This window comes from Eumetopias jubatus, unplaced genomic scaffold (assembly GCF_037043125.1).
Source record: "Eumetopias jubatus isolate StellerSeaLion01/CBP00866 unplaced genomic scaffold, mEumJub1_p1.0 scaffold_13, whole genome shotgun sequence".
NCBI lineage: Eukaryota > Metazoa > Chordata > Mammalia > Carnivora > Otariidae > Eumetopias > Eumetopias jubatus.
In genome coordinates, this window is record NW_028274819.1 from 112405415 (window position 1) to 112419470 (window position 14056).

Genomic DNA, 14056 nt, shown 5'->3' on the forward strand with positions numbered 1-14056 from the left:
CTGTGTTCTCCTTTAGGATTTTGATGGGACTCCTGTCTCACGTTTAGGTCCTTCAATCATTTGGAGTCTATTTTTGTGTGTGGTGTAAGGAAATAGTCCAGTTTCATTCTTCTGCATGTGGCTGTCCAATTTTCCCAACACCATTTGTTGAAGAGACTGTCTTTTTGCCATTGGACATTCTTTCCTGCTTTGTCAAAGATGAGTTGACCATAGAGTTGGGGGTCCATTTCTGGGCTCTCGATTCTGTTCCATTGATCTATGTGTCTGTTTTTGTGCCAGTACCATACTGTCTTGATGATGACGGCTTTGTAATAGAGCTGGAAGTCTGGAATTGTGATGCCGCCAGCTTTGCTTTTCTTTTTCAATATTCCTCTGGCTATTCGGGGTCTCTTCTGGTTCCATACAAAATTTAGGATTATTTGTTCCATTTCTTTGAAAAAAATGGATGGTATTTTGATGGGGATTGCATTGAATGTGTAGATTGCTCTAGGTAGCATTGACATCTTCACAATGTTGGTCCTTCCAATCCATGAGCATGGAACGTTTTTCCATTTCTTTGTGTCTTCTTCAATTTCTTTCATGAGTATTTTATAGTTTTCTGAGTACAGATCCTTTGCCTCTTTGGTTAAATTTATTCCTAGGTATCTTATGGTTTTGGGTGCAATTGTAAATGGGATCGATTCCTTGATTTCTCTCTCTTCTGTCTTGTTGTTGGTGTATAGGAATGCCACTGATGTCTGTGCATTGATTTTATATCCTGCTACTTTACTGAATTCCTGGATGAGTTCTAGCAGTTTTGGGGTGGAGTCTTTTGGGTTTTCCACATACAGTATCATATCATCTGCAAAGAGTGAGAGTTTGACTTCCTCTTTGCCGATTTGGATGCCTTTGATTTCTTTTTGTTGTCTGATTGCTGTGGCTAGGACTTCTAATACTATGTTGAATAGCAGTGGTGAGAGTGGACATCCCTGCCGTGTTCCTGACCTTAGGGGGAAAGCTCTCAGTTTTTCCCCATTGAGAATGATATTGGCTGTAGCTTTTTCATAGATGGCTTTTATGATATTGAGGTATGTACCCTCTATCCCTATACTCTGAAGAGTTTTGATCAAGAAAGGATGCTGTACTTTGTCAAATGCTTTTTCTGCATCTATTGAGAGGATCATATGATTCTTGTTCTTTCTTTTGTTAATGTATATTATCACGTTGATTGATTTGTGGATGTTAAACCAGCCTTGCAGCCCAGGGATAAATCCCACTTGGTCATGGTTGAATAATCCTTTTAATGTACTGTTGGACCCTATTGGCTAGTATTTTGGTGAGAATTTTTGCATCCATGTTCATCAAGGATATTGGTCTGTAGTTCTCCTTTTTGATGGGGTCTTTGGTTTTGGGATCAATGTAATGGTGGCCTCATAAAATGAGTTTGGAAGTTTTCCTTCCATTTCTACTTTTTGGAACAGTTTCAAGAGAATAGGTATTAATTCTTCTTTAAATGTCTGATAGAATTCCCCTGGGAAGCCATCTGGCCCTGGGCTTTTGTTTGTTGGGAGATTTTTGATCACTGCTTCAATTTCCTTAGTGGTTATAGGTCTGTTCAGGTTTTCTATTTCTTCCTGATTCAGTTTTGGTAGTTGATACATCTCTAGGAATGCACCCATTTCTTCCAGGTTATCTAATTTGCTGGCATACAGTAAATGTTTATTAACAACAACAACAAACCTATCTACTCAAGCACCATCTTTTCCCACCAGTTTATAATTTAAGCATTTTATATAGCTTCTCCCATACTATAAATAACACTTTATATCTAACACACGCTTATGATTATAAATCTGCACACAGACTAACTGTACAGGCTGTAAAGATTACCAGCAGGCATCTCCTTGCCTGCAAGAAAATCACCCCTCTGTCGGGAAGATTCAGTGTCTTAAATAATACAATACAGAAGAATAATTGACTCTATGAAAGTGTATGTTGTGTATGTGTATACAGCAAGTACTCAACAAATGCCTATTAAGTGAATAAATAAAAACCATGTGTTTACAACCATAACATAGCCAAGGACTTTAAAAAAATTCTCAAAATAGAAAAATTTTAAGCAGATGGCCATCACTCGGTGTGGAAAGAAAGGTGCAACCAACCACCATGTGTAGGAAATAAGTCCCATGTGACTTGAAACTATAAAAATCAAGACATGCCATCTGGGGGCTGTGCAGCGTCCTTAGGTGTCAGAAAGTACAAATTCAGGTTTGGGGTTGAACGGTGACTGGCGGGATAAGCCTCTAAGATGCTTATTTTACACATTAATGGATATTTAAAACACATCCCTCCTCTAAGGTAAAGAAATAAGGATTAAGGTATACACACAAAGTCACACACAGTATTACTACATTTATCTTAGCCATTTCTTCCTTTGACCTGAGGAAAAATAATGCAGTCTCCAGGGTTAACGAAGAAAAGGCCAGGCCCTGCCACTACGATTCTCAGATTAGCTGCTGCTAATCTGTTCATTATCACTGAGGCAAAGCTCCAAAATGTTGGCAAAAAATAAGCCACATAATATACAGTCAACAAATGCATAATGGTGGCCCCTGTTCTCTCTGTGCTCTGGTCCCAGAACACATCATGGCCTCAGGGATCAGCATACGATCACACATGATCTCCTCCACAGATAATGGCATATGTACCCATGACCTACACCAGGCTCACTGGGATGCCAGCCGAAGAGGCTGTTGCTGGCAGCCATCTTTAGCCGTAAGTATTTAAGAATAACAGTATAATAAAGAACAATTATGACTCAGAAATACTCCTAAAAATACAATTTACTGAGAGACAAGACAACACAATTTCCAAATAAACTGGAGTCAAGTTAAGAATGAATAAACCAAGCCTACAGATTTTCTGCATACTTCCTTCAAACAACAACAATAAAAAAACCTGTCAGTATCCAGTTGAGAAAATATTTTGTACCTCAAATGTCCTTGGATCTACACTGCTCATCAGATCAGAAAATTTAGGTGTTTCAGTTCAATGTCAATTTATCTCATTACACTTGGGTTCTGTTACAAAATTCTTTACTCTCAAGGGGATATATAATAAGCAGAAACTCAACTGATCATCGACAAAAGGAGCTGAATGAAGGAAAATCCTAAGAGACGCCTGCACAGTCTAAATCAGCCACACATTTCATCCTCCAGCATCACACACACTCGTCGATGTTCATAAAGGGTAAAACCAGTAGCATCGAGTCATATGAGATACAGGAATCCTAAAGTCCACTTCTTAGCTGGGATACAGTTCACACTTCCAGACGCGATGATTTTGTTTCCCCCACATCCTATCAGCCTAAGTCTCCAGCATCAAGCAGAGTGGGTTTAAATTCCAGTTCCAACCTCCTCGACATCTGAAAAACCTACAGAAAGGTGCTAGCTCTAGATCTTGATTTCCTCCTTTCTAGAATGGTATTGTTGTAGGAATTAAATAACAATGTATGTAAGATACTTGTGCAGTGCCTGGAACATTGTAATGTGACAGACAAAAACTACCCACTTTATAGTAGCCTGATGTACTACATAATACTGTGTTGAAGAGGAAATTTATCTTTAAAAAAAATTCTATAAACCTCATGTTTCTCAGAGATTAAGTATCAGCAGAAAGAATAATAAATCTATTCCTTTTATGGGTACTCTACACTATTCATCGCTTTCAAATACATTCAAGGAAAAGCATAAAATAGATGTTACCATATGAAGCCCTGCTCTAATCTAAAGAACACCGAGATAGCATAGAACTTGAGCACTCACATCTGTGCTTGAAGTTAGGTCCCACGTTTTAATGAACAGTTCTACACAATCCAACTCTACTCATAGAAAATCTAATGGGTTAGATGCTAGGTTTCAAAATTTTCTAAGCAGAAGAGATGATCTAAATTACCAGGATTCACTTTAATAGCAACAAGTTATAAAATTTATAAACACCCAGAGAACTTCCACTTCTCTGTTAAAAGAAAACACATTTTGACAGAAAAAAAATACCAGAATCCAAATTAAATGACTTGTCAGATAAATACAATCATGGGACATTTTTAAAATGTATGATTGATTCATCCATATTTTACTCAACCAGCAAATTCATTCGAAGAGGGAAGTGGGGTGAGCGACCCGCCCCCCACCAGGCAGTCCTCCTGCCCCAGAGCCGAGCTCTCTCGGGGAATCCTCCCATGAGGAAGGGCAAACACAAGAGTAGATGATCTCCAAACACTCTTTCCAACCCTTTTCTGTACTTTCATCCAATACATGGGGAAATTGTTTAACCTTCCAACAGCAACTTCCACTGTTTTGTATCTGTTCCAAATGATACACTGGGATGAAGAATGATATGGAGTGGCACTAATTTGTACACAGTTCCATCATAATCCCAAATTTGGGGGAACTAAATATGCTACTTATCCTATACTTGTCCAAAATATTTAGTTTACTGAAATAAACACTTTTTATTTCTTGGAAAGAAAGAAAGAATGGCAGACCCAATAACCTCAAGTGAAACTGCGCAACAGCTTTCTCCATTTGGTTTAGTTTACTAAGAGTCTAAATTTTCTGCTACAAAACAAGTCAATCATTCTCTGTTGCAGGTCAAGCTGCCTTCCCTCAGGATGTGAACACTAATCGCAGCCTCTGTTTCAGGGTCTCTTGCCGTCTCCAACACGACAGCAACATCAGCAACAGACTGGCAGGAGCTTTAATGTTAGAAACTGGTGCTGGAACTCCAGACACCTCTCACTAAAATATGAATCAGTTCCAACCCAAGTCAGATATAATGCTAAATCTTGAGAAATGTACCTCATTGCTTCACAATTAATGTGCTTTCTGAATTATTATTCAAACAAATTTAATATTACTGATAGAGAAATATGAATATTAGAAACCACATATTCCATCACCAATTAAAATGTCTTAAGAATTATACATGATAGCTTTTTTAAAAGTGAGTGTAACTGTTCACAACAGAAAAGTATTTCTCAAGACGGGCAATAAAAAATTCCACCTGGGCACTACACCGTCGGGATGTTCAACCTTCCAAGCTCTCCGCTCGTGCGATAAAACGCTGGCTGGAGCCTCACTTCAATGTATTTTTACAAGAAGTAACCCTAACTAAACTGCACTGATACATTAAATCATCTTGATGCTGAACATATATTATATCTTTCCCTAATTACATTACAAAATGTATGACATAAGGATTTAAATCTCATCAGTAAATATATTGTATTGCTAAAAGTAAAATAAGAATATATAAGCAGAGGCACAGATATATGGGTCAAAAACAAGAAATTCCTAATAAGTTACAAATCTTTGGAATGAATATGAAAGTTTATATTATCTTTCCACTAAACACTTTTCAAGAATAATACTTATTTATAACGTATCTACTTTCATAAGGATTTTGGTGGCACCTTAAAATAAGTGCAGGTCTGTGATATTTTCACAAATCACAGCCTATTTTAGTTCACAGGCCTTGAAAGGAAAGTAAAAAAGCATCAAACATATTATTAGGAGAGTGATCAAAATGAAACTTTGCAGCTCTAACATATTCACCAGAAAAACAAGAAAGATTAAAGCTACATTCAAAAACTAATTATAAAAATTCATAACATAGCAATCAAAAAATAAATCCAATAAAGCAATTAAAAATAAATTAAAAATAAAATATAAAAATAATTACAATAAAGTAGACTTGTTCTGTAAAGTAAAGCTTATTCTTTAAAATAACAAGAAAATCAACAAACATAAGGGAGGAAGGTAAAAATAAAGTTTTAATAAAAATGCAGAGGAGAGAAAAAAAATTTGTAAACCATAACTTGATAAAAAATAGAAACACTAATAATATATCCAGGCTTGACAAGGATACAAGGAAGGAGATACCTTAATTACTCTGTGGGTAAAATTATTAACTGATAAAAAACTTGTAGAAGGCAATTTGATAATATTCAACAAAATTTGAAAGGTATCTTTTCTTGGACCAGCAATTATACTTCCATGAAGAAATCTAATGAATAGAAATACTTACATATGTACATAAAGATAGATTTACAGAATTTCACTGTGTTCACTCATAATAGCAAAAAATATATATAAATAATATCCACCAACAGAGTAGTAGATAAAACAACATATGACCATATTACGGAATACCACACAATCACTAAAAATAATGAGGTTAACATAGTTCTACTTTTGGAAAGATCTTCAGGACCTGTCACAATAAGAGAAATGCAAGAGAACAAAATATATAATAAGGAAAAGAAAAAAAATTATGTATTTGCACACGTGCACATGAAGAGAAAGGAAATAGACAATAAAGAGCCAACTGATCCTTGGACTGGTTTACTCTAATGGAGTGAAGCATCGGAATGGGGAGAAATGACGAAAGGTTCTTCTATATAGTTTTTCTATGTATGTATATAGTCCCATAAAGTTTTTCTTTTAAAGATTTTATTTATGTATTTGACAGAGAGATAGAGAGCACAAGTAGGCAAAGTGGCAGAGGCAGAGGGAGAGGGAGAAGAAGAGCCCCCACTGAGCAGGGAGCCCGATGTGGGGCTCGATCCCAGGACCCTGGGATCATAGCCACTTAACTGACTGAGCCACCCAGGCGCCACTATATAGTCCCATAAAGTTTGAAAGTCTTTCAGAAAATATTTTTAAGTTGTGTCTGTGTAATAAAAGTGTTTAAGTACTATGCGCAATAATACATTATACAAACGTTACAGATGCCATCCCCATATCTATCTAAGGTCATAACGTTTTAGGGACAAAATGGGCTTTGAGATCATCTGCTTGTAATTCCAGACATATGTATAATTTAAAACGGGGGGCCAAATAGGTGATTTTTAGAGGGAAAGCCCTCCAAAATACACATATATACTGTCTATAGACCTATATAGGTATCGCCAGAGTTCTCATTAAAGAAACATTCTGCAGAAATACCCAACTACAGGTCTGTGAGCTTCCAATAATACCCCTTGTCTCAAGTAAAGATCGTCAACATTTTGACTCTACTCATAAAAGTTACTGTCCCTTTCTAAAGAACGTATTAACTCTATCTTTTCCAATATTCTCTAAGAACCCTACATAACTGTACCATAATAACTCTATTTCTCTCATGCAGTTAATTGCCTTTACAAAGCTCTTCCTCAACCTAGCCCCAAAGATTGGTACTTAAAAAAAAAAATCCTAAGAGAAAATCCTCTGTTTCTACAATATTCAAAAATTTCTAAAATACATTTCATTTTGTATTCCTCAGAGGCCCTTGTAATACGAAGACATCTGCGACAAATTTCATAACTCAAGCATTAGTTTACTGCCTAATGCCAGGAATGGAACCAGTTTTCATCCCCAACCTAGGGGACACTGGCAATGTCAAGAGATAGTTTTTATTTTAACAAGTGTGTAGAGGAAGTGCTCCCAAACAGACCCCACAACAAATACTAATGTGGTACAAACGGGCAACAGTGCTGAGGCAGGGTCACCGAGTGCAGCTAGAAAACAACCCGTCACCATGTCCTCCTCCTGGGCTACTGGGCATCCAGAGCCACGGCGGCTGACCTACGACATGTCTGCCCTCCCTTCCTCGCTCGTCTCTCTCCTCCATCCCAACCACACCCTGCAAGGCTGTGAGACCTTCCACTTAGCAATGAACATCATTCTGGGAAAGTATCAGAAATGCCAATTTCAACACCTTTCCAGTAGATAAAGTTATACAACTTAACTGTAACACTGTATTAAATCAAAGTACAAGTAGTATCTTATACATGAAAAAGCAGTATTTCTTACCTTAAATAGACAACGGCATATATATTCATAGACCATATGTTTTAATGAGCTGATAAGAGACTGGATTCTCTCTTCTGTATTTTCAGAATCCTGTAGATTACAATTTGAAAACTGAAAAACCACTAGGAAATTTATAAACATTTAAATGATACCCCATAGCGTAATCACACTTATAAACTGTTCCTCCAGACTCAAAGCTGATTCTGGAACAACTATCTTTGTCAACTCAAGGGACCAAACAAACAAGGGCATTAAATTTGTACACTAATATGATAAAAATACTTGATGTATTTTTCTTTAATTCACAAAGTTAAGGCTTTCAATGAATGAAAATTACAGTCAACTTCCAATAATACAATATGAACTGAATTTGATGATACCACTTTGATACCTAATGGCATTAAGAATACTCTATGAGTATGGGTTAAACCCATTTCATTCCTTGTATTATAATGATCAATCCAGCCTGAAAACAGGGTGACCAGAACTGCACCCAACATGGAATTTTCTCATCCTCAATATAAAAACCTAAACAAGGTTAAACCATGCCTTCCATGTTAACTAAGGATGAACAATAACTTTGATGCTGATGCTGTTTAAGAAATCATAGCACCTTTAGTTTTTCATCTGTTTTGTACTTCTGTATCATACAGAACTGCCATGGTTTGGAAAATACCACTAATGGCTATTTCCTCTGCTTACTGAAGAGGGCAGAGGAGATTGTCAAGACTGGTCTGTCCCCCAAGTGTGATAGGTTTACCTCTCACCTCAGGGAGCACTTGGAGGATACAGGCCTTGAAAAGTTCAATCCTGGTATACTATTTAGGCTAAATTTTGTTTCCTTATGATTAAAACTGACAATAAAAACCTCATAAGACAATTTAACAGTTTAGAGAAATACATCCAGGATAAGCAGGGCAATGTGTGACACTAGCACAAAACCTCACGGGGTGTCGCTCAGATGTAGCAGACCTCGGCCTGGCCCTGGTAGTACCTGCCCTACCTGAGAGCTCACATGGAAAACACCCTCTCCCTTTCACTACTCCTTCACAAAGACCACATGGGACACGGAACCCTGGATCCACTAAGAGACACTCCATCGTGAGAAAGAGTGCACTGCTGCAAGATCTAATGGATCTCCAGCACACTGGAGAGAAAGTTTTGTACTCTACATATTTAAAATTATATTGCTTTTAAAAATGAATTCAAGCACATGCACACACACACACACAAACATACACATGAGCATACACATGAACACGCACACACGTGCACATGCAAACACGCACACACATCCATACACGTGCACACACGTGCACATGCAAACACGCACGCGCACACAAACATGCACATGCAAACACGCACACGCATACACGCACACACATGTGCACACACATGAACACGGACACACGTGCACGCACACGCACACACGTGCACAAACATGCACATGCAAATGTACCCACGTGCACATGCAAACACACGCAAACATGCACAAACATGCACATGTACATGCACAAACGCACATACACATGCACAAACATGAACATGCACAAACACAAGCTCGCACAAACATGCACGCACAAAGATGCATTGCACATACACGCATACACATGGACACGCACATACACACACACACGCACACAAACATGCACATGTACACGCACAAACGTGCACATGCACAAACTCGCACACTCACAGATGCACACAAACACGCATTGCACATACACACGCACACACAAACGTGCACACGCACATACACACGCACAAATGTGCACATGCATAAACATACACACGCGCACACACACAAAGGTCAATGTTAATTCAGTAGCCACACTACCGACGACCGAAGGCTCCTGAGGAGACACTGAGCTACACATTTTTGTAAAGAGCACAGAATAACCAATGTTCTCACTGAGTTCGGGCAGAACTGCTAACCTGTTCGTCGGACCTGTTCGTCGGTTCTCATAATCCTTCAGAGTCACTGACTTTTCACAGAAATATTTTTTGACGAAAGGACAAGAAAGAATTTAAAATGAACTTATAATTGTGTACTTTCTAAGTAATTTATGAGAAATTTTTCATGCAAAAATTATCGGAGATATATATAGGAGCTACAGATGGACAAGGTGGTCTCGCCGCCTCAGTTTCATAGGCCAACAGCACATGTTTCCAAAGGTAAAGAGACACATTTGTCTGAAAGTTTACACACAGGCACTTTGGTCCCAGTCATCCAAGTCTGGGGATGTAACTAAGAAAACTAGAGGAGCAACCCACTGAAAAAAGGAGAAACCATTAATAATGTCTGTTGCTGTCTTAATACATAAGCACGTTCTGTGACATCCTTCTGTCAGGAGATGAGGCCTCCTCCCCCACCCTGTCGACTGCTTCCGCCAAACAACAGACAGCACGGGTGACACCGACCCCAGGCTGACTTATCACAGCTTCCGCCTCACGGACTGAAATACACATGTGGCCCCAAGATGTCCTATCAGAAATCCACTACTCTGTGCCGCCAGGAAGCCCAGCACAGGGTCCTCCTCACCAAGCCCTCGGGCTCCAGGCCCCAGCCAATCCCCACCCCCCACTCCCTCCCCTCCCCTCCTGTCCCAGCTGAGGTCCCAACACCGTGAAAGAGAGGGTAAGCCATCTCTGCTCGGCCCTGACCCAATTCCCCACAGAACCCATGAGCTGAAGAAAAACACTGTCTGATCTGCCAAGTTAGGGGTACAATGACATTCAGCACAATCAGGAAAACGTCCACATGGCACGTGCTTACAGGGCTCACATTGCACAGCCTCTCAATCTTCAAAAACACCGTGCAGGTTTCTACTTATGGCATGAAAGTTGTCCGCAATATATCAATATTAATACTTAATGTAAAGACAGCGTGCTACCTTTGGGTTAAGACCATTTATATCCATTAAGATACCCTTCCCTCTATCAGCACACAGATCACGCAGAGGGTACTCCTCTACCCTCCTTAACTACAACACCTGGCACGTAGCACAGCCTCAAACGACACACATGAACATGAAATTTTCAATGCTGTTTTCCCCCAAGGAATGAGATTATGTAGATAATTTCTTTATACCATTTTAATGGTAATCTATTATTTATTAATTTGTGCTCAGAATTGAAATCATTTCCATTAAGAAGACTGTCGCACTGGGATAGTTTGTTAAGAACATAAAATACAATTAAGGAGCCAGTTTCTTTAGATACACTTTAAAATTGTTGGATGTGGTCTTCTGAAATAGAATTCTAAAGTTTTCTCAGGAAATTCTTTCTCTAAGTACCCAGTCAAGGATCTCTGTTACTCAGCATCAGCTGTGGGGTAACAGAGAGCATACCTGTTTGCTCTGCAGAGCTCGCTGGAAAAGTCGGAGAAATGCAGCCAAACTAAAACGGTACATGTTATTAATTTTGGACAAGTCAGAGATAATGAAGTACATCTTGCTGGCATTCTCGGCCAGAGGCAGGTAGGCGTCCCGCTCCTGTGGATCAGAGGTTGGGTGGGAAAAACATCTTAGTGCTAGTGGTCTCCTGCCACCTACAGGCCACTCCGCTCCTAGCTAGCCACTCTTACAAGTCCTACAGAACGTGCACCAAATACCACGACCAATCACAGAACTGTATAACTAAAGGGAATAATACCATCTAGTTTCCTTATTCTTATAAAACTGAGGGCAATGTATTTAAAGAATTCTCTAGTGCCCGGATGACTGAGGTAGAAGTGGTTCACGGGTAACCGTACGGAGCACCAAGAGCACTTGTATGACGGAGAAGGTAAGGGGAAAAGGTACGCAATTATGATCCGAGAATGAATGATGCCATCTTTGTATTTCAAGAGAGAAGCGGTTTAGGTGATGCCAGGGCCTGGCTCCACTACCCCCCTGCAGGACAGGAGAGTCACAACCCTGAGTCTAGAGTGTGTGGGGGGCTGGGGCCCACAGGAACGCTGACGGGAGCAGAGACTGGAACAGGTGTCTGCACCCAGTAAGAAAGGCCCTGGCACTGTTCCGCGTGCACACAGGAACTTCCTCTATGGCAGAAGGGAAGGGATCCTAGAAGCGAACGGCCTCAGGTTCCCAACAGGACTGTGAGGAGTCACTGTGATCTGAGCGCCAAGATGACAAACGTGATGCTGGGAACGTTACAGGGCTGACTCAGTGACACCTGTTCAGAAGGAGAAGGCCAGGAAGTTCGACAGCCCCGTGCTGTGAAACAGAAAATGAGAGGTGCAGCAACACCATGCTAGAGAAACCGAGGCGGCTGGGTTAGAAGCGGGCTATAAATCTGTTCCTACTCTGCTTCAACAGAGCACTTTCCCAAGTAAAACAGTACTGATATGTAAGCGTACAATTTGGACAAGGGCTGAAAAATACTGAAAGGAAAACGTGACAGGGTCACCGAGACGACCTGGCAAAGAATGAAAGGACATCGTCAGTGAGGGCCCAGGTCAGGCTGGAGCCTGGAAATGCAGAGTTAACACTCATCTGTTTGGGCGTCTGTTTGCCTTCAAGCAAAGCTCAATCATTAGAATGTAGGAGAAGAAAAGATAGACTGTTTTGAACTTGGGTTAGAATTTTGCAAAAGGGATTATCAAAAGAAAGGCAAAAAGCATTTTAAGGGAAGAAAACTTTTTAATGGAAAAGACACCCTTACAACTCTTACTTAATACACTAAACAGGCCTTAATTTTAAAAATCTCCAGGAATGACACAGACGCTTTTAACAGTCAGTTCCAATACTCTCATTTTCAATTTCAGTATAAAACTGTCGCTCCAGAACTTGAGATCACGTTACACCAGAAGTCAGCAGAGGCCGGGAGACCTTATTCTCGGCGCCCTGAGCCTCTCACCCCCTCTCTACAGCAGGATCGATCAGACCCACGGCTCTGGGGTTTCTGAAGAGCTCTCTTTTTTTGTAATTGTCATTCCCCACCCCCCCAAGTCCTGACTCTACACTGACTAATCATATTAACATAAAAGTTTAAGAAAACATGATATGGATCACCAAAAAGGAAATAATTACTTGGTCAAGGGAAATCTGGAGTTTGTAAGATTCTTTCAGTGACTCTTGAATAAGTGCACTGCTTGCTTTCGTCTGATTCAAAGATTCAATCAAATCCTTATTTTCCAAAATATTCCCTTGGGATGTGGCAAGTGTCTGCAGCAAAAATTAATAAAATAATGTGAACATTATCATACATATTAAAATAACCAATTAAAAGAAGCCCATATTCACTATCATTAATTTGATGTTTATGAAAACTTGTATTATTTTAAAAGAATTTCAACATTTTCTAGCTTATGAGAATGACAGAGTAAATCATGATATACTATATCATCAAAGCATTGCATATGTATGAATTTTATCAATCTAATAAAAATAAAAACTACTTAAAGTTACAGATTAAATCATAATTTTGTTACATTTTAATGCTGCTTGAAATAACAGATAACTAAATATTAGTGAAGTAATACAGTATAAAGACAGTATTACTTAAAAATCACTTGTCTTAGACGTTAATTACCATTACTTCTTAAGATCTTGTATTCTAAGACATCTACTTTTTTCTCTTTGAATTCTGATTTTAAGATATATATTGCCATGTCTTTGGCACAACCAAAAACATGTGGAAGGTACTACTAAATTTAAAAAAACCTATTAATTATATTCACTAAAAAAATGTAATATAAGAAAGCATCCTGAATAACTAAATTTTACCTCTAAAAGAGATTCCTCAAGCTTGGCTAACTGTATTTTCTTATCTTCTTCCTGTTGTAATAGTTTTGTTTTCTGCTCCTCTAAGTCAGGTTTCTCATGCTGAATAGTTAAAGCCAAAAGCTTAAAAAAAATTTTTTTTAAGTCAAAGTTATTTTAGCGGTAAAGTTCAAACAAGACAAAACATAAACTTCCCACAAACAGGCCTTGTGCTTGACCAAATACTACAATTATTATGATTTTATGTGCCTCATTTGATTCTTTCTAGTTAAACATGAGACACTTCACAATTATTTCTGACAAAAGAAGCAGCAAAATAAACTGATCAATAAAATATGAAATATTATAGGACATCTGCAAGAAATTGCATTAACATACCAATATGTAATATTTTTCTAAAATTAGATAAAATATATAAAAACTATGAAAACTAGTTTTTTTAGTGGCAAATATTCATATAAAGAAATAAAGAGATATCTTACTTAAAATACTATAACA

The 14056-nt window shown here is 38.7% G+C and overlaps 1 protein-coding gene across 1 annotated transcript in view; it reads right to left on the reverse strand.

Moving 5' to 3' along the window:
- Nucleotides 1-14056, reverse strand: part of DYNC2H1 (dynein cytoplasmic 2 heavy chain 1) — a 318727-nt gene that overhangs the window by 168437 nt on the left and 136234 nt on the right. Inside the window, exons 67-70 of the mRNA XM_028105952.2 lie at nt 13562-13681; nt 12866-13000; nt 11183-11326; nt 7833-7922 (exon numbers count right to left, since the gene is read on the reverse strand). Coding sequence (XP_027961753.2) covers nt 7833-7922; nt 11183-11326; nt 12866-13000; nt 13562-13681 — 489 coding nt within the window. The remainder of the gene's footprint in view (nt 1-7832; nt 7923-11182; nt 11327-12865; nt 13001-13561; nt 13682-14056) is intronic.